This window comes from Antennarius striatus, chromosome 1 (assembly GCF_040054535.1).
Source record: "Antennarius striatus isolate MH-2024 chromosome 1, ASM4005453v1, whole genome shotgun sequence".
Taxonomy (NCBI): Eukaryota; Metazoa; Chordata; class Actinopteri; order Lophiiformes; family Antennariidae; genus Antennarius; species Antennarius striatus.
In genome coordinates, this window is record NC_090776.1 from 1028164 (window position 1) to 1050591 (window position 22428).

The 22428-nt window shown below is 45.6% G+C and overlaps 1 protein-coding gene across 1 annotated transcript in view; it reads right to left on the reverse strand.

Annotated features, from left to right (window-relative positions):
• Positions 1-5144: 5144 nt before the first annotated feature.
• Positions 5145-22428, reverse strand: part of LOC137600161 (protein kinase C-binding protein NELL1-like) — a 131653-nt gene continuing 114369 nt past the window's right edge. Inside the window, exon 20 of the mRNA XM_068321610.1 lies at positions 5145-7951. Coding sequence (XP_068177711.1) covers positions 7901-7951 — 51 coding nt within the window. The 3' untranslated portion in view covers positions 5145-7900. The remainder of the gene's footprint in view (positions 7952-22428) is intronic.

Here is a 22428-nt window from a genome sequence, read left to right on the forward strand (position 1 = left end):
TTAGAGTTAGAGTTAGGGTTAGGATTAGGGTTAGGGTTAGAGTGTGGGTTAGAATTAGGGTTAGGGGTAGGGTTAGGGTTAGAGTTAGGGTTAGGATTAGGGTTAGAGTTAGGGTTAGGGTTAGGGTTGGAGTTAGAGTTAGGGTTAGGGTTAGGGTTAGGGTTAGGGTTAGGGTTAGAGGGTTAGGGTTAGGGTTAGGGTTAGAGTTAGAGTTAGGGTTAGGATTAGGGTTAGGGTTAGAGTGTGGGTTAGAATTAGGGTTAGGGGTAGGGTTAGGGTTAGAGTTAGGGTTAGGGTTAGGATTAGGGTTAGGGTTAGAGGCTAGCGTTAGGGTGAGGGTTACAGGATTAGGGTTAGGGTTAGAGTTAGGGTTAGGGTTGGGGTTGGAGTTAGGGTTAGGGTTAGGGTTAGGGTTACGGTTAGAGAGTTAGGGTTTGGGTTAGAGTTAGGGTTAGGATTAGGGTTAGGGTTAGAGGGTTAGGGTTAAAGGGGTAAGGTTAGGGTTAGGGTTAGGGTTAGGGTTAGGGTTAGCGTTAGAGTTAGAGTTTAGAGTTAGAGTTAGGGTTAGGGTTAGGGGCCCGGTTAAAGTTGGGTCACCTTAAAATGCCATAAATGTAGGAGTGAAAAATGAATAAAATCCATTGGAATCAATTAGAATTAGGGGAAGGGGAAGGTAAAGTTAGGGGAATGAGGAAAAACTTGGGGAAGTAGGGTTAGGGTTAGGGTTAGGGTTAGGGTTAGGGTTAGGGTTAGAGTGTGGGTTAGAATTAGGGTTAGGGGTAGGGTTAGGGTTAGAGTTAGGGTTAGGGTTAGGATTAGGGTTAGGGTTAGAGGCTAGGGTTAGGGTTAGGGTTACAGGATTAGGGTTAGGGTTAGAGTTAGGGTTAGGGTTAGGGTTGGAGTTAGGGTTAGGGTTAGGGTTAGGGTTAGAGTTAGGGTTAGGGTTAGGGTTAGGGTTAGGGTTACGGTTAGAGAGTTAGGGTTTGGGTTAGAGTTAGGGTTAGGATTAGGGTTAGGGTTAGAGGGTTAGGGTTAAAGGGTTAAGGTTAGGGTTAGGGTTAGGGTTAGGGTTAGAGTTAGAGTTTAGAGTTAGAGTTAGGGTTAGGGTTAGGGACCCGGTTAAAGTTGGGTCACCTTAAAATTCCATAAATTTAGGAGTTAAAAATGAATAAAATCCATTGGAATCAATTAGAATTAGGGGAAGGGGAAGGTAAAGTTAGGGGAATGAGGAAAAACTTGGGGAAGTTAGGTAAAAATGGATGTTAAATTTTAAAAAGCACTCCCATAAGAAGAAAGCGTAGCAGGAAAGAGCTGAAAAAAATATTGGAATAGAATAATAGTTAATACGGTCCACAAATAGGTTAGGGTTAGGATTAGAGGGTTAGGGTTAGGGTAAGAGTTAGAGATAGGGTTAGGGTTAGGGTTAGAGTTAGGGTTAGGATTAGGGTTAGGGTTAGAGGCTAGGGTTAGGGTTAGGGTTAGAGTGTGGGTTAGAATTAGGGTTAGGGTTAGGGTTAGGGTTAGAGTTAGGGTTAGGATTAGGGTTATGGTTAGGGTTAGAGGCTAGGGTTAGGGTTAGAGGATTAGGGTTAGGGTTAGAGTTAGGGTTAGTGTTGGATTTAGTGTTAGGGTTAGGGTTAAGGGTTAGGGTTTAGGGTTAGGGTTAAAAAGGGAATTGGGTTAGGGTTAGGGTTAAAAAGGGAATTGGGTTAGGGTTAGGGTTAGGGTTAGGGTTAGACGACAGACGATTAGATCAGACGGCAGCCCCCCAGGGACGGGTGGGTAGACTGTAAGTGTGTGAAGTTATGACGTATGGTGTTGAGGAGGGGTTGGGTGGACCAGTGGGATCAGGGATGGGTTGGTATCTATACTAACCAGGGTTAGGGTTAGGGTTAGGGTTAGGGTTAGAGTTAGGGTTCGGGTTAGGGTTAGGGTTAGGGTTTGGGTTAGAGTTAGGGTTAGGGTTAGAGGGTAAGAGGGTTAGGGTTAGGGTTAGGGTTAGAGTTAGAGTTAGGGTTAGAGTTAGGGTTAGAGTTAGGGTTAGGGTTAGAGGGTTAGGGTTAGGGTTAGGGTTAGAGTCAGGGTTAGGGTTCGGGGTTAGGGTTAGGGTTAGGGTTAGAGTTAGGGTTAGGTTTAGGGTTAGAGGGTTAGGGTTAGGTATGGGGTTAGGTTTAGGGTTAGGTTTAGAGTTAGGGTTAGGGTTAGGATTATGGTTAGGGTTAGGGTTAGAGTTAGGGTTAGGGTTAGGGATAGGGTAAGTGTTAGGGTTAGGGTTAGAGGGTTAGGGTTAGGGTTTAGGGTTAGGGTTACAGTTTAGGTTAGATTTAGAGGGTTAGGGTTACAGTGAGGGTTAGTGTTAGAGTTAGGGTAAGTGTTAGGGTTAGGGTTAGAGGGTTAGGGTTAGGGGTTAGGGTCAGGGTTTAGGGTTAGGGTTAGGGGGTTAGGGGTTAAGGTTAGGTTTAAGGATAGGGTTAGGGTTGGAGTTAGGGATAGGGATAGGGTTAGGGTTGGGGTTAGGGTTTAGGGTTAGGTTAGGGTTACGGTAGGGTTAGGATAAGTGTAGGGTTAGGGTAGGGCTAGGGTAAGGGAGGGGTTAGGGTTCGAGGTTAGGGATTAGGGTTTAGATTTAGAGTAAGGCGTTAAGGTAGGGTTTGGGTTTCTGTTTGGGGTTAGGGTATGGTTTGGGGCTAGAGTAATGGATATGGTAGGGTTAGTGTTATGGTTAAGGTTATGGTTAGGTGAAGTTAAAAAAATTACTCCATCAAAGGAAGTACGAAGTGCACTGGCGGACGGGGCCCAGGAGTGGGGTCACCTTAAAATGCAGTTCATAAAATCAGGAGTTTAAAATAATTAAAATCGCTTAAATTCATTAAAATTGATTAAAATTGGGAAGGGTAGAAGGAAGGTTAGTGGAATGAGGAAAACGTGGGGGAATTGGGATAAGATGGATATTAGAGTTTAAAAAGCACCTTTATAAAAAGAAAAGGGAGCAGGACAGAGCTGAATAAACTAATAAAGTAGAAATAATGAACAGTTGTTAGAGGGGTATGTAGGGACTGGGACTTAGACCCTGATCCCCCAACTGCGAGGCTTGTGTTTAGAGCGTTGAGCTACAGCTTCTCTATGGTATCTAGGAAAATACAAATATGAGGTAGAGGTGGTTACAACATGAGAAAAAAACGTCTGTTTGGGGTTTGAACCCTCAATCATCAGTTAGAAGGCATGGATGTTACCTCTACACCATCCTGGAGGTTAGGGCTAGGGTCAAGGGGTTGGGGTTAGAGTTTAGGATTAGGGTAGCTTCAGGGGTAGGGTTGGGGTTGGGATTGGGGTTAGGGTAGGGTTCGGAGGTTAGTGTTAGGGTTTAGTGTTAGGTGTTAGGGTTTAGGATTAGGGTAGGTTTAGGGTAAGGATTAGGGCTTTGGTTGGGGGAGAGGTTATGGTTAGGGCTAGGGTTAGGGCTGGCGGTTAGGGTTAATGGTTAGAGACAAGCGTTAGGGTAAGTTTAGGGTTAGGATTTGGATTAGAGGGTTTTGGTTAGGGTTGGGGTACGGGTAGGGTTAGTGTTCAGGGTTAGAGGTTAGGGTTAGGGTAAGAAAAATGGTTAGGGTAGGGCAAGGGTTAGGGAAAGGTTAGAATAGGGTTAGGGTTAGGGCTAGAGTCAGGGGTTAGGCTTAGGGGTGAAAGGCTAGGGTCAGGAGTTAGGGTTACGGTTTAGAGTTAGGGTTAGGGGTTAGGGTAGGGTTAGGGGGTAGGGTAGGGTCAGGGGGTTATGTTTAGGCTTAGGTTAGGTTTAGGGTAAGGTAAGGGTTAGAGTAGGGTTAGGGCTTGGGTTAAATTTAGGGTAGGGTTATGGTTAGGGCTAGGGTCAAGGTTATGGTTAGGGTTTGGGTAAGGTTAGGGTTAAGGGAGGTTTAGGATTAGTGTAGGGTTAGATTCGGGTAGGGTTAGGGTTAGGGCTAGAGTTAGAGTAGGTTTACTCTTAGAGTTAGGGCTAGGGTCAGGGAGTCAGGGGGCTAGGGTTATGGGTTAGAGGTTAGGTGTTAGGGTAGGGTAAGGGTTAGGGTAGGGTTAGGGCTAGGGTCAGGGGGATAGGGCTAGGGTTATGGTTTAGAGTTAAGGTTAGGGTAGTTACGTAGGGTTAGGGGGTTGTGTTTAGGGTTTAGGGTTAGGTCTAGGGTTAGGGTCAAAGGTTTGGGTTAGGGGTTTGGGTTAGGGTAGCGTTAGGGTTAGGGTTCATGTTAAGGGTAAAGGTTAGGCATAGGGGTTACGGTTTAGGGTGAAGGGTTAGGTTTGGGTTAGAGGTCGGGGGTTAGGTTTTAGAGTAGAGATGTCAAACACACATCAGCATCACGGCTGTCCTTTAAGGGCCAGATGTAGCTAATAAATGTAACTAAATGTAACTCAGTGTAATGTAACTAAATGTAACTACTCCTTAATGTTAAATAATTGAATTTCTGACTTATTCTAGTTCCAAACATTACAGTTAGACAGAAAAAACATGTTTGTTTGTTTCTCTGTTCTAACATAAATCCTTTTAATTTGTCAGGTTATTAAACCCACAGAACTCCATCAATCAAGGATCAAACTATCAATCAATAAAGAAAAATAACATCAGACACAAGTTAGTACATTAACTTTGTTCACAACGTTGTCAGTTAGAATGGGCTGAACTACTGCATTGTGGGAAATGTAGTTTTGATCAAAGCACACTTTTGTCCTATTTATTTTATTGATCTGACCCTGACACATAATACAATGTGGCGGGCCACTTTTGGAACCCGGGCATTGAGGCTTAGGGTTAGGTTTCGGGGTTAAGGGGTAGGTTCAGGGGTTACTGCTAGGGGTAGGGTTAGGGTTAGATTAGGGATAGGGTTAGGATTCCATCAGAATTTGTTTAGGGTTAAGGTTAGGTTAGAGTTAGCTCAGGTTTGGTTGGGGTTGATATTGATGATTTTTTTCTGGCTTTAACTTACCTTGTTCGCTTTCAGTCCTCGTCTTCCGCGACTCGCCCACCCGTGTACCCGCCCACCCGTGTGCCCGCCCACTCATGAACCCCCCATCCACGAGTTCAGCTGCTGGTTTTTTGAAAATAAAAACTCTGAGCAAATAAAGTAAACAACTGAAATATTTATTAACTGAAGTTATTTTCGTTTTTTTCTTTTACAGCAAACTATCACGACACAGTCTTCAATCAATGACACTTAACCCTTTGAGTACAGACAGGTTGGCGATGCTGATCTGGAGATGTGGACATTCTGTCCGTCCAGGTCCTCTATCAACGGAACAACAATCACATCAGGGTCTAGAAGCATCACAACCGCTTCTTAGAAAAGTCGGACAAGGAAGGGAAATTTGCCACATTTCAAGCGGACGTGCAGATCAGTGTCAAAGACGGTTTAATCCGACGTGTCGCTTTCTATTATAGTTAACAAAGATGGTGAAAAAATGAGTCTGTTTACACAAAGAACAAATAATTCTTTTCTTTTGCATTTTTGAAAAGTTTACGTCGACGTGACAGATGTCTTTGAAAACAGCTGTGTGCATGCCAGGCCAGTAGGTGGCAGCGTAACGTTCGAGAAACACCCCAGGTTAAGATCGGTGGTGTTTGAGGAGATCTGTATGAACTCAAACCAAACCGGACGACGTGTCGTTGATGATGTCGTCTTTAGGCAGATGATGTCATTGTTTTTATGGCACATTTAAGCACCAGCGGTAGGTGGTATCTTCACAGGTTGAGTCCTCAAAAACATTTGTCATGCAAATGATCCCATATTCTGTCTGCATTATGTAGCATTGATTAGCATTCAGGAGCTAATCTGCTCCTTTTATCAGTGGCTAGCACCACTAGCTAGAAGGCTTAGCTGCTTTCTTACTGTTAACGCTGATCTGCGTTTGAATGAAACGTGACTCATTTCCCTTCAAAAAGAAGAAACACGATGACGGACTCGGGCGGAACGGAACCAAGAACAACATTTTGAACTTTTTTTTTTTTTTTTACATGTGTACACAGTTCTGTTTTTGTCTGAGAGATTTTCAGTTCAGTGATGAAAAAAAGTGTCGCGAAAAGTGAAAAGTCTGTTTCGGAACATCCTCGTCTCGTTTCTGATGGAGTCCTAAAACGGGTGGAGAGACGCTAAACGTTGATACTGAAAGGGTTAAGGCAAGAATAGAAAAATAAAGACGTAGTAGAAACAATAGAAATGTTGCTTCTGTCCAACCCAGGAACCCGTGGTGAGAATTATTCACATCTCTTTACACAACCGTCGTATTTACAGCCAAACGGAAAAGAAAAGGAACTGCACCGAAACGAGTAAATACCCATGAGCACAATGAGAATTATAAAACTGTATAGTTTCATCCGATCGGCTTGTAAAAACATTTACACGCGTGTTCACGTGTTTATAGTCATTACAGCTCATATCAAATCAACAGGAACCTGAAAACCGGGTTTTCGGCGAACGTTTGTACAAATGTCGGCTGTCGCTGGTTGGACGACGAGGACGGGGGGGCGTTCACGTCGCCGCCTCGGACTGGTTTACATTTACAAGAGAGGGGGGTGGGAATGGAGGTGGGAAGGGGCTCAGGTGAGACGCCGTGACAGGAGGACATGGCGGCTAAAGGTCGGACGCCGTCCTCGCCAAAAGGTCAAACATGGCGTTTCAACGAAGTCGGTGTTGTTACCGCCGGAAACGAGCCGTTTTGTTCGTGAAAGGGCCGAAAAATGTGTGTTCGTGTCAGAGAACAGGAACACGGCTGGGGGGGGGACGAATAGCGGGGTGTCGTCGGGGTACGGGGGCTCTCAACGGGTTCAGAGCATCAGAAGGTTTTCATTTCGATTTCGGACGACGACGTTTGAAGCCTGATTCGTAACCGTGGCAACTGGAAAGAGACGGCGATGGAGACGACACCGGCGGCGGGGGACTGGAGACGCTCCAAACCCTCCTGTCTTCATGAGCCCGGCCATCTGTAAACACATCCGACCCCATGACCTCACGGCGTCGCTGATCCAGACGGCGTGACGGGAATTTAATCACCCGCCCTCTCCGGCTTCTGATTGGTCAATGAGCGGGACTGGAGATCTGCAGCATCACGCCGCTTTTGTGTTTGGTGACGGGCTCATCGGGAGGGGATGAGATCGTTACCCTCAACGATGGATGAATGATGGATGAACGATGGATGAATGATGGATGAATGACGGATGAATGATGGATGAATGATGGATGAACGATGGATGAATGATGGATGAACGATGGAAGAATGATGGATGAATGATGGATGAACGATGGATGAATGATGAACGACGGATGAACGATGGATGAATGATGGATGAACGACGGATGAACGACGGATGAATGACGGATGAACGACGGATGAACGACGGATGAGACTGAAGGCCGCATTCCAACACGCTTCGCTCTTCTGAACGACCAACTGAAAGGTCAGAGAGGTCGCATGGACATCGGGTTCATTTTCCTCCTGATGGACGTCGAATGAGGTCGGATGAAGATCGGATGACCGAGATGACGTGGATGGATGGAGCACCTCTGCATCCGACCGCATCCGATCGGGACGGCTTAGAAACGGAAACACAAAGACCTACACGACACAGTAACCATGGTAACGATAGTCGGGGTCCGCGACTGAGCCACACACATACACACACACGCACGCACGCACGCACGCACGCACGCACACACACACACACACACACACACACACACACACACACACTCGATCACTCCTCAGTGTGTCCAGGATGTGTTTTTTGGCGGCAGACGCCAGGTGTGCGTTGATGAATCCACCAGGTGGGGGTCAGATGGGATCGGGGGCCGGGCCGTCCGGGGGCAGGGCCATCCGGGGGCGGGGCCATCCGGGGGCGGGGCTGAAAAGGAGAACTCTAGTTGTTCTGAAGGCAGTCCAGATCCAGCGAGCAGCAGACGTTCCCGTTCTGAGGACAGGAAGAGGAAAAGGAGGCGGTTAAACACGAGTCTGACGGTTGCCAAGGCGCCGACCAATCCCGCACTCATTCACAGCGATCACAAAAGGAGCTTCTGTTTCCTGGCGCCGCCTCATCGTTCAGCTTCAGGACGTTCGGCCGTCTCTGAGACGGATGCTGCGGCGGAACAGAACCGCAGTGACAGATTGGAGGAATGGACCGACGATCTGTTTTCTACCTGCGAAGCCGAGGAATTCTGGGTAATCAGTCGCAGTCACGCCGTCAGCGGCTAAAAACAGAAGCTGAGAGGAAAAATAGCTCTAAACACATCGAGGGCCCAGACAGAACCACAACCCGTCAATTACAGCTGATGAGGTCACAGACCACCTGGACGTGGAACACGAATAACAGCTGGAGGAGAGCTGACAGGAAGTCACCGACGGAAGACATCCTGTCACATGGTTCTAACCCTAACCCTAACCCTAACCCTCTAACCCTAACCCTCTAACACTAACCCTCTGACACTAACCCTCTAACCCAAACCCTCTGACACCAACCCTCTAACCCTAACCCTCTAGCCCTCTAACACTAACCCTCTAACACTAACCCTCTAACCCTAACCCTCTAACCCTAACCCTCCAACCCTAACCCTCTAACCTTCTAACACTAACTCTCTAACCCTAACCCTGTAACCCTCTAACCCTAACACTAACCCTCTAACCCTCTGACACTAACCCTCTAACCCGAACCCTCTGACACTAACCCTCTAACCCTAACCCTCTAGCCCTCTAACACTAACCCTCTAACACTAACCCTCTAACCCTAACCCTCTAACCTTCTAACACTAACCCTCTAACCCTAACCCTGTAACCCTCTAACCCTAACCCTCTAACACTAACCCTCTAACCCTCTAACACTAACCCTCTAACCCTCTAACCCTAACCCTCTAACACTAACCCTCTAACACTAACCCTCTAACCCTAACCCTCTAACACTAACCCTCTAACACTAACCCTCTAACCCTAACCCTCTAACCCTAACCCTCTAACCCTAACCCTCTAACCCTAACCCTCCAACACTAACCCTCTAACACTAACCCTCTAACCATCTATCTCTAACCCTCTAACCCTAACCCTCTAACACTAATCCTCGAACCCTAACCCTCTAACACTAACCATAACCCTAACCATCTAACCCTAACCCTGTAACCCTGTAACCCTAACACTAACCCTCTAACACTAACCCTCTAACCCTCTTACACTAACCCTCTAACCTTAACCCTCTAACGCTAACCCTCTAACCCTAACCCTCTAACACTAACTCTCTAACCCTCTTACACTAACCCTCTAACCTTAACCCTCTAACCCTAACCCTCTAACACTAACCCTCTAACCCTCTTACACTAACCCTCTAACCCTCGTACACTAACCCTCTAACATTAACCCTTTAACCCTAACCCTCTAACATTAACCCTCTTACATTAACCCTCTAACCCTCTAGCACTAACCCTCTAACCATAACCATAACCCTAACCCTCTAACCCTAACCCTCTAACACTAACCCTCTAACCCTAAACATCTAACCCTCTAGCACTAACCCTCTAACCCTCTAACACTAACCCTCTAACACTAACCCTCCAACACTAACCCTCTAACCCTCTAACACTAACCCTCTAACCCTAACCCTCTAACCCTAACCCTCTAACCCTCTAACCCTAACCCTCGAACACTAACCCTGTAACCCGAACTCTTACACTAGCCCTGTAACCCTCTAATCCTAACCCTCTAACACTAACCCTCTAAAAACAAACCCTCTAACACAAACCCTCTAACGCTCAAACCCTCTAGCACTAACCCTCTAACCATAACCATAACCCTAACCCTCTAACCCTAACCCTGTAACCCTCTAACCCTAACACTAACCCTCTAACCATCTAACACTAACCCTCTAACACTAACCCTCTAACCCTAACCCTCTAAACCTAACCCTCTAACCCTCTAACACAAACCCTCTAACACTAACCCTCTAGCCCTGACCCTCTAACCCTAACCCTCTAACCCTAACCCTTTAACAAACCCCCCCAACACTAACCCTCTAACACTAACCCTCTAACCCTAACCCTCTAACCCTTTGACCCTAACCCTCTAACCCTAAGCCTCTAACCCTTTAACACTAACCCTCCAACACTAACCCTCGAACACTAACCCTCTAACCCTTACCCTCTAACCCTAACCCTCTAACCCTTTAACACTAACCCTCCAACACTAACCCTCTAACACTAACCCTCTAACACTAACCCTCTAACCCTAACCCTCTAACCCTACCCCTCTAACCCTTTAACACTAACCCCCCAACTCTAACCCTCTAACACTAACCAGCTAACCCTAACCCTCTAACCCTTTGACACTAACCTTCTAACCCTAACCCTCTAACCCTCTAACACTAACCCTCTAACCTTAACCCTCCAACACTAACCCTCTACAACTAACCCTCTAACCCTAACCCTCTAACCCTAACCCTCTAACACTAACCCTCTAACACTAACCCTCTAACCCTAACCCTCTAACACTAACCCTCTAACATTAACCCTCCAACACGAACCCTCTACAACTAACCCTCTTACCCTAACCCTCCGACACTAACCTTCTAGCACTAACCCTCTAATACTAACCCTGTAACCCTAAACCTCTAACCCTAACCCTCAAACCCTAACCTTCTAACAGTTACCCTCTAACATTAACCCTCTAACACTAACCCTCTAACATAACCTTCTAACCCTAACTCTCTAACACTAACCCTCTAACATTAACCCTGTAACATTAACCCTCTAACACTAACCCTCTAACCCCCGAACACTAACCCTCTAACATTAACCCTCTAACATTAACCCTCTAACACTAACCCTCTAACATTAACCCTCTAACACTAACCCTCTAACATATCCTCTAACACTAACCCTCTAACCCTAATCCTCTATCACTAACCCTCTAAAACTACCCTTCTAACCCTAACCCTCTAACACTAACCCTCTAACCCTAACCCTCTAACCCTAACCCTCTAACACTAACCCTCTAACCCTAACCCTCTAACCCTTACCCTCTAAACCTAACCCTCTAACCCTAATCCTCTATCACTAACCCTCTAACCCTCTAACACTAACCCTCTAACATTAACCCTCCAACACTAACCCTCTACAACTAACCCTCTAACCCTAACCCTCTAACCCTAACCCTCAAACACCAACCCTCTAACATTAACCCTCTAAACCTAATCCTCTAACCCTAACCCTCGAACCCTCTAACCCTAACCCTCTAACACTAACCCTCTAACATTAACCCTGTAACACTAACCCTCTAACATATCCTCTAACACTAACCCTCTAACCCTAATCCTCTATCACTAACCCTCTAACACTACCCTTCTAACCCTAACCCTCTAACACTAACCCTCTAACCCTAAGCCTCTAACCCTAACCCTCTAACCCTAACCCTCTAATCCGAACCCTCTAACACTAACCCTCTAACATTAACCTTCTAACACGAACCCTCTAACCCTAACCCTCTATCACTAACCCTCTAACCCTAATCCTCTATCACTAACCCTCTAACACTACCCTTCTAACCCTAACCCTCTAACACTAAGCCTCTAACCCTAACCCTCTAACCCTAACCCTCTAACACTAACCCTATAACTCTAACCCTCTATCACTAACCCGCTAACACTACCCTTTTAACCCTAACCCTCTAACACTAACCCTCTAACCCTAACCCTCTAACACTAACCCTCTAACCCTAACCCTCTAACCCTAACCCTCTATCACTAACTCTCTAACACTAACCCTCTAACACTAACCCTCTAACCGTCTAACATTAACCCTGTAACACTAACCCTCTAACATATCCTCTAACACTAACCCTCTAACCCTAATCCTCTATCACTAACCCTCTAACACTACCCTTCTAACCCTAACCCTCTAACACTAACCCTCTAACCCTAACCCTCTAACCCTAACCCTCTAACACTAACCCTCTAACCCTAACCCTCTAACCCTTACCCTCTAACCCTAACCCTCTATCACTAACCCTCTAACCCTAACCCTCTTACCCTAACCTTCCATCACTAACCCTCTAACAGTACCCTTGTAACACTAACCCTCTTACCCTAATCCTCTATCACTAACCCTCTAACACTACCTTTCTAACTCTAACCCTCTAACACTAACCCTCTAACCCTAACCCTCTAACCCTAACCCTCTATCTCTAACCCGCTAACACTACCCTTTTACCCCTAACCCTCTAACACTACCCTTCTAACCCTAACCCTCTAACAGTAACCCTCTAACACTAACCCTCTAACCCTAACCCTTTAACCCTAACTCTCTATCACTAACCTGCTAACACTACCATTCTACCCCTAACCCTCTAACACTAACCCTCTAACCCTAACCCTAACCCTTCTAACACTAACCCTTCTAACCCTATCCCTCCAACACTAACCCTCTAACACTAACCCTCTAATCCTAACCCTCTAATACTAACCCTCTAACCCTAACCCTCTAACCCTAACCCTCTAACCCTAACCCTCTAACCCTAACCCTCTAACCCTCTAACACTAACCCTCTAACCTTAACCCTCCAACACTAACCCTCTACAACTAACCCTCTAACCCTAACCCTCTAACCCTAACCCTCTAACACTAACCCTCTAACACTAACCCTCTAACCCTAACCCTCTAACACTAACCCTCTAACATTAACCCTCCAACACGAACCCTCTACAACTAACCCTCTTACCCTAACCCTCCGACACTAACCTTCTAGCACTAACCCTCTAATACTAACCCTGTAACCCTAAACCTCTAACCCTAACCCTCAAACCCTAACCTTCTAACAGTTACCCTCTAACATTAACCCTCTAACACTAACCCTCTAACATAACCTTCTAACCCTAACTCTCTAACACTAACCCTCTAACATTAACCCTGTAACATTAAACCTCTAACACTAACCCTCTAACCCCCTAACACTAACCCTCTAACATTAACCCTCTAACACTAACCCTCTAACATTAACCCTCTAACACTAACCCTCTAACATATCCTCTAACACTAACCCTCTAACCCTAATCCTCTATCACTAACCCTCTAAAACTACCCTTCTAACCCTAACCCTCTAACACTAACCCTCTAACCCTAACCCTCTAACCCTAACCCTCTAACACTAACCCTCTAACCCTAACCCTCTAACCCTTACCCTCTAAACCTAACCCTCTAACCCTAATCCTCTATCACTAACCCTCTAACCCTCTAACACTAACCCTCTAACATTAACCTTGCAACACTAACCCTCTACAACTAACCCTCTAACCCTAACCCTCTAACCCTAACCCTCAAACACCAACCCTCTAACATTAACCCTCTAAACCTAATCCTCTAACCCTAACCCTCGAACCCTCTAACCCTAACCCTCTAACACTAACCCTCTAACATTAACCCTGTAACACTAACCCTCTAACATATCCTCTAACACTAACCCTCTAACCCTAATCCTCTATCACTAACCCTCTAACACTACCCTTCTAACCCTAACCCTCTAACACTAACCCTCTAACCCTAACCCTCTAACCCTAACCCTCTAACCCTAACCCTCTAATCCGAACCCTCTAACACTAACCCTCTAACATTAACCCTCTAACACGAACCCTCTAACCCTAACCCTCTAACCCTAACCCTCTAACACTAACCCTCTAACCCTAACCTTCTAACCTTAACCCTCTAACCTTAACCCTCTAACCCTAACCCTCGAACCCTAACTCTCTATCACTAACCCTCTAACCCTAACCCTCTATCACTAACCCTGTAACACTAACCCTCTAACCCTAACCCTCTATCACTAACCCTCTAACCCTAATCCTCTATCACTAACCCTCTAACACTACCCTTCTAACCCTAACCCTCTAACACTAAGCCTCTAACCCTAACCCTCTAACCCTAACCCTCTAACACTAACCCTATAACTCTAACCCTCTATCACTAACCCGCTAACACTACCCTTTAACCCTAACCCTCTAACACTAACCCTCTAACCCTAACCCTCTAACACTAACCCTCTAACCCTAACCCTCTAACCCTAATCCTCTATCACTAACTCTCTAACACTAACCCTCTAACACTAACCCTCTAACCGTCTAACATTAACCCTGTAACACTAACCCTCTAACATATCCTCTAACACTAACCCTCTAACCCTAATCCTCTATCACTAACCCTCTAACACTACCCTTCTAACCCTAACCCTCTAACACTAACCCTCTAACCCTAACCCTCTAACCCTAACCCTCTAACACTAACCCTCTAACCCTAACCCTCTAACCCTTACCCTCTAACCCAAACCCTCTAACCCTAATCCTCTATCACTAACCCTCTAACCCTCTAACACTAACCCTCTAACATTAACCCTCCAACACTAACCCTCTACAACTAACCCTCTAACCCTAACCCTCTAACCCTAACCCTCTATCACTAACCCTCTAACACTAACCCTCTAACTCTCTAACACTAACCCTCTAACATTAACCCTCTAACACCCTCTAACACTAACCGTCTAACCCTAACCCTCTAACCTTAACCCTCTAACCCTAACCCTCTAACCCTAACCCTCTATCACTAACCCTCTAACCCTCACCGTCTAACCTTAACCCTCTATCACTAACCCTCTAACCCTAACCCTCTAACCCTAACCCTCTAATCCGAACCCTCTAACACTAACCCTTAACATTAACCCTCTAACACGAACCCTCTAACCCTAACCCTCTAACCCTAACCCTCTAACACTAACCCTCTAACCCTAACCTTCTAACCTTAACCCTCTAACCTTAACCCTCTAACCCTAACCCTCGAACCCTAACTCTCTATCACTAACCCTCTAACCCTAACCCTCTATCACTAACCCTCTAACACTAACCCTCTAACCCTAACCCTCTATCACTAACCCTCTAACCCTAATCCTCTATCACTAACCCTCTAACACTACCCTTCTAACCCTAACCCTCTATCACTAAGCCTCTAACCCTAACCCTCTAATCCTAACCCTCTATCACTAACCTTCTAACCCTAACCCTCTAACCCTAACCCTCTAACCCTAACCCTTTAACCCTAACCCTCTATCCCTAACCCTCTAACCCTAACCCTCTAATCCTAACCCTCTATCACTAACCTTCTAACCCTAACCCTCTAACCCTAACCCTCTAACCCTAACCCTCTAACCCTAACCCTCTAACACTAACCATCTAACCCTAACCCTCTATCACTACCCCTTTAACCCTAACCCTCTAACCCTAACCCTCTATCCCTAACCCTCTAACCCTAACACTCTAACCCTAACCCTCTATCACTAACCCTCTAATACTACCCTTCTAACCCTAACCCTCTAACACAAACCTTCTAACCCTAACCCTCTAACCCTAACCCTTCTAACCCCTAACCCTCTAACCCTAACCCTCAAACACCAACCCTCTAACATTAACCCTCTAAATCTAATCCTCTAACCCTAACACTCGAACCCTCTAACCCTAACCCTCTAACACTAACCCTCTAACATTAACCCTCCAACACTAACCCTCTACAACTAACCCTCTTACCCTACCCCTCCGACACTAACCTTCTAGCACTAACCCTCTAATACTAACCCTCTAACACTAACCATCTAACCCTAACCCTCTATCACTAACCCTCTAACATTAACCCTCTAACCCTAACCCTCTAACCCTAACCCTCTAACACTAACCCTCTAATCCTAACCCTCTAATACTAACCCTCTAACCCTAACCCTCTAACCCTAACCCTCTAACCCTAACCCTCAAACCCTAACCCTCTAACCCTCTAACACTAACCCTCTAACATTAACCCTCCAACACTAACCTTCTACAACTAACCCTCTAACCCTAACCCTCTAACCCTAACCCTCTAACACTAACCCTCTAACACTAACCCTCTATCACTAACCCTCTAACACTAACCCTCTAACTCTAACCCTCTAACCCTAACCCTCTAACACTAACCCTCTAACACTAACCCTCTATCACTAACCCTCTAACACTAACCCTCTAACTCTAACCCTCTAACCCTAACCCTCTATCACTAACCCTCTAACCCTAACCCTCTATCACTAACCCTCTAATACTACCCTTCTAACCCTAACCCTCTAACACAAACCTTCTAACCCTAGACCCTCTAACCCTAACCCTCTAACCCTCTAACACTAACCCTCTAACATTAACCCTCCAACACTAACCCTCTACAACTAACCCTCTAACCCTAACCCTCTAAACCTAACCCTCTAACACTAACCCTCTAACACTAACCCTCTAACCCTAACCCTCTAACACTAACCCTCTAACATTAACCCTCCAACACGAACCCTCTACAACTAACCCTCTTACCCTAACCCTCCGACACTAACCTTGTAGCACTAACCCTCTAATACTAACCCTCTATCACTAACCCTCTAACACTAACCCTCTAACCCTAACCCTCTAACCCTAACCCTCTATTACTAACCCTCTAACCCTAACCCTAACCCTCTATCAATAACCCTCTATCACTAACCCTCTAACCCTAACCCTCTAACCCTAACCCTCTAACCCTAACCCTCTAATCCTAACCCTCTAACTCTAACCATCTAACCCTAACCCTCTATCACTAACCCTCTAACATTAACCCTCTAACCCTAACCCTCTAACCCTAACCCTCTATCACTAACCCTCTAACCCTAACCCTCTAACCCTAACCCTTTATCACTAACCCTCTAACACTAAGCCTCTAACCCTAACCCTCTATCCCTAACCCTCTAACCCTAACACTCTAACCCTAACCCTCTATCACTAACCCTCTAATACTACCCTTCTAACCCTAACCCTCTAACACAAACCTTCTAACCCTAACCCTCTAACCCTAACCCTTCTAACCCTAACCCTCTAACCCTAACCCTCAAACACCAACCCTCTAACATTAACCCTCTAAATCTAATCCTCTAACCCTAACACTCGAACCCTCTAACCCTAACCCTCTAACACTAACCCTCTAACATTAACCCTCCAACACTAACCCTCTACAACTAACCCTCTTACCCTACGCCTCCGACACTAACCTTCTAGCACTAACCCTCTAATACTAACCCTGTAACCCTAAACCTCTAACCCTAACCCTCTAACCCTAACCCTCCAACACTAACCCTCTATCCTAACCCTCTAACACTAACCATCTAACCCTAACCCTCTATCACTAACCCTCTAACATTAACCCTCTAACCCTAACCCTCTAACCCTAACCCTCTAACACTAACCCTCTAATCCTAACCCTCTAATACTAACCCTCTAACCCTAACCCTCTAACCCTAACCCTCTAACCCTCTAACACTAACCCTCTAACATTAACCCTCCAACACTAACCTTCTACAACTAACCCTCTAACCCTAACCCTCTAACCCTAACCCTCTAACACTAACCCTCTAACACTAACCCTCTATCACTAACCCTCTAACACTAACCCTCTAACTCTAACCCTCTAACCCTAACCCTCTATCACTAACCCTCTAACACTAATCCTCTAACCCTAACCCTCTATCACTAACCCTCTAACCCTAACCCTCTATCACTAACCCTCTAATACTACCCTTCTAACCCTAACCCTCTAACACAAACCTTCTAACCCTAACCCTCTAACCCTAACCCTCTAACCCTCTAACACTAACCCTCTAACATTAACCCTCCAACACTAACCCTCTACAACTAACCCTCTAACCCTAACCCTCTAAACCTAACCCTCTAACACTAACCCTCTAACACTAACCCTCTAACCCTAACCCTCTAACACTAACCCTCTAACATTAACCCTCCAACACGAACCCTCTACAACTAACCCTCTTACCCTAACCCTCCGACACTAACCTTGTAGCACTAACCCTCTAATACTAACCCTGTAACCCTAAACCTCTAACCCTAACCCTCTAACCCTAACCTTCTAACAGTTACCCTCTAACATTAACCCTCTAGCACTAACCCTCTAACATAACCTTCTAACCCTAACTCTCTAACACTAACCCTCTAACATTAACCCTGTAACATTAACCCTCTAACACTAACCCTCTAACCCCCTAACACTACCCTTCTAACCCTAACCCTCTATCACTAACCCTCTAACACTAACCCTCTAACCCTAACCCTCTAACCCTAACCCTCTATCACTAACCCTCTAACACTAACCCTCTAACCCTAACCCTCTATCACTAACCCTCTAACACTAACCCTCTAACCCTAACCCTCTAACACTAACCCTCTAACACTAACCCTCTAACCCTAACCCTCTAACCCTAACCCTCTAACCCTCTAACACTAACCCTCTAACCTTAACCCTCCAACACTAACCCTCTACAACTAACCCTCTAACCCTAACCCTCTAACCCTAACCCTCTAACACTAACCCTCTAACACTAACCCTCTAACCCTAACCCTCTAACACTAACCCTCTAACATTAACCCTCCAACACGAACCCTCTACAACTAACCCTCTTACCCTAACCCTCCGACACTAACCTTCTAGCACTAACCCTCTAATACTAACCCTGTAACCCTAAACCTCTAACCCTAACCCTCAAACCCTAACCTTCTAACAGTTACCCTCTAACATTAACCCTCTAACACTAACCCTCTAACATAACCTTCTAACCCTAACTCTCTAACACTAACCCTCTAACATTAACCCTCTAACACTAACCCTCTAACATATCCTCTAACACTAACCCTCTAACCCTAATCCTCTATCACTAACCCTCTAAAACTACCCTTCTAACCCTAACCCTCTAACACTAACCCTCTAACCCTAACCCTCTAACCCTAACCCTCTAACACTAACCCTCTAACCCTAACCCTCTAACCCTTACCCTCTAAACCTAACCCTCTAACCCTAATCCTCTATCACTAACCCTCTAACCCTCTAACACTAACCCTCTAACATTAACCCTCCAACACTAACCCTCTACAACTAACCCTCTAACCCTAACCCTCTAACCCTAACCCTCAAACACCAACCCTCTAACATTAACCCTCTAAACCTAATCCTCTAACCCTAACCCTCGAACCCTCTAACCCTAACCCTCTAACACTAACCCTCTAACATTAACCCTGTAACACTAACCCTCTAACATATCCTCTAACACTAACCCTCTAACCCTAATCCTCTATCACTAACCCTCTAACACTACCCTTCTAACCCTAACCCTCTAACACTAACCCTCTAACCCTAACCCTCTAACCCTAACCCTCTAACCCTAACCCTCTAATCCGAACCCTCTAACACTAACCCTCTAACATTAACCCTCTAACACGAACCCTCTAACCCTAACCCTCTAACCCTAACCCTCTAACACTAACCCTCTAACCCTAACCTTCTAACCTTAACCCTCTAACCTTAACCCTCTAACCCTAACCCTCGAACCCTAACTCTCTATCACTAACCCTCTAACCCTAACCCTCTATCACTAACCCTGTAACACTAACCCTCTAACCCTAACCCTCTATCACTAACCCTCTAACCCTAATCCTCTATCACTAACCCTCTAACACTACCCTTCTAACCCTAACCCTCTAACACTAAGCCTCTAACCCTAACCCTCTAACCCTAACCCTCTAACACTAACCCTATAACTCTAACCCTCTATCACTAACCCGCTAACACTACCCTTTTAACCCTAACCCTCTAACACTAACCCTCTAACCCTAACCCTCTAACACTAACCCTCTAACCCTAACCCTCTAACCCTAACCCTCTATCAATAACTCTCTAACACTAACCCTCTAACACTAACCCTCTAACCGTCTAACATTAACCCTGTAACACTAACCCTCTAACATATCCTCTAACACTAACCCTCTAACCCTAATCCTCTATCACTAACCCTCTAACACTACCCTTCTAACCCTAACCCTCTAACACTAACCCTCTAACCCTAACCCTCTAACCCTAACCCTCTAACACTAACCCTCTAACCCTAACCCTCTAACCCTTACCCTCTAACCCTAACCCTCTAACCCTAATCCTCTATCACTAACCCTCTAACCCTCTAACACTAACCCTCTAACATTAACCCTCCAACACTAACCCTCTACAACTAACCCTCTAACCCTAACCCTCTAACCCTAACCCTCTATCACTAACCCTCTAACACTAACCCTCTAACTCTCTAACACTAACCCTCTAACATTAACCCTCTAACACCCTCTAACACTAACCGTCTAACCCTAACCCTCTAACCTTAACCCTCTAACCCTAACCCTCTAACCCTAACCCTCTAACCCTAACCCTCTAACCCTAACCCTCTATCACTAACCCTCTAACCCTCACCGTCTAACCTTAACCCTCTATCACTAACCCTCTAACCCTAACCCTCTAACCCTAACCCTCTAATCCGAACCCTCTAACACTAACCCTTTAACATTAACCCTCTAACACGAACCCTCTAACCCTAACCCTCTAACCCTAACCCTCTAACACTAACCCTCTAACCCTAACCTTCTAACCTTAACCCTCTAACCTTAACCCTCTAACCCTAACCCTCGAACCCTAACTCTCTATCACTAACCCTCTAACCCTAACCCTCTATCACTAACCCTGTAACACTAACCATCTAACCCTAACCCTCTATCACTAACCCTCTAACCCTAATCCTCTATCACTAACCCTCTAACACTACCCTTCTAACCCTAACCCTCTAACACTAAGCCTCTAACCCTAACCCTCTAATCCTAACCCTCTATCACTAACCTTCTAACCCTAACCCTCTAACCCTAACCCTCTAACCCTAACCCTTTAACCCTAACCCTCTATCCCTAACCCTCTAACCCTAACCCTCTAATCCTAACCCTCTATCACTAACCTTCTAACCCTAACCCTCTAACCCTAACCCTCTAACCCTAACCCTCTAATCCTAACCCTCTAACACTAACCATCTAACCCTAACCCTCTATCACTACCCCTCTAACCCTAACCCTCTAATCCTAACCCTCTATCACTAACCCTTTAACCCTAACCCTCTAACCCTAACCCTCTAATCCGAACCCTCTAACACTAACCCTCTAACATTAACCCTCTAACACGAACCCTCTAACCCTAACCCTCTAACCCTAACTCTCTATCACTAACCCTCTAACGCTAACCCTCTATCACTAACCCTGTAACACTAACCCTCTAACCCTAACCCTCTATCACTAACCCTCTAACCCTAATCCTCTATCACTAACCCTCTAACACTACCCTTCTAACCCTAACCCTCTAACACTAAGCCTCTAACCCTAACCCTCTAACCCTAACCCTCTAACACTAACCCTATAACCCTAACCCTCTAACCCTAACCCTCTAACACTAACCCTCTAACCCTAACCCTCTAACCCTAACCCTCTATCACTAACTCTCTAACACTAACCCTCTAACACTAACCCTCTAACCGTCTAACACTAACCCTCTAACACTAACCCTCTAACATTAACCCTCTAACACTTACCCTCTAACCTTAACCCTTTAACCCTAACCCTCTATCCCTAACCCTCTAACCCTAACCCTCTAATCCTAACCCTCGATCACTAACCTTCTAACCCTAACCCTCTAACCCTAACCCCTGTAACCCTAACCCTCTAATCCTAACCCTCTAACACTAACCATCTAACCCTAACCCTCTATCACTACCCTTCTAACCCTAACCCTCTAATCCTAACCCTCTAACACTAACCATCTAACACTAACCCTCTAACCCTAACCCTCTATCACTAACCCTCTAACCCTAACCCTCTAACCCTAACCCTTTATCACTAACCCTCTAACACTTACCCTCTAACACTAACCGTCTAACCCTAACCCTCTAACCTTAACCCTCTAACCCTAACCCTCTAACCCTAACCTTCTAACCCTAACCCTCTAACCCTAACCCTCTATCACTAACCCTCTAACCCTCACCGTCTAACCCTAACCCTCTATCACTAACCCTCTAACCCTAACCCTCTAATCCGAACCCTCTAACACTAACCCTCTAACACTAACCCTCTAACCCTAACCCTCTAACCTTAACCCTCTAACCTCAACCCTGTAACCCTAACCCTCGAAACCTAACCCTCTAATCCTAACCCTCTAACACTAACCCTCTATCCCTAACCCTCTAACCCTAACCCTCTATCACTAACCCTCTAACACTAACCCTCTAACACTACCCTTCTAACCCTAACCCTCTATCACTAACCCTCTAACACTAAACCTCTAACACTAACCCTCTAACACTAACCCTCTAACATTAACCCTCTAACACTAACCCTCTAACATCAACCCTTTAACAGTAACCCTCTAACATTAACCGTCTAACACTAACCCTCTAACCCTAAACCTCTAACACTAACCCTCTAACCCTAACCCTCTAACCCTCTAACCCTAACCCTCTAACAATAACCCTC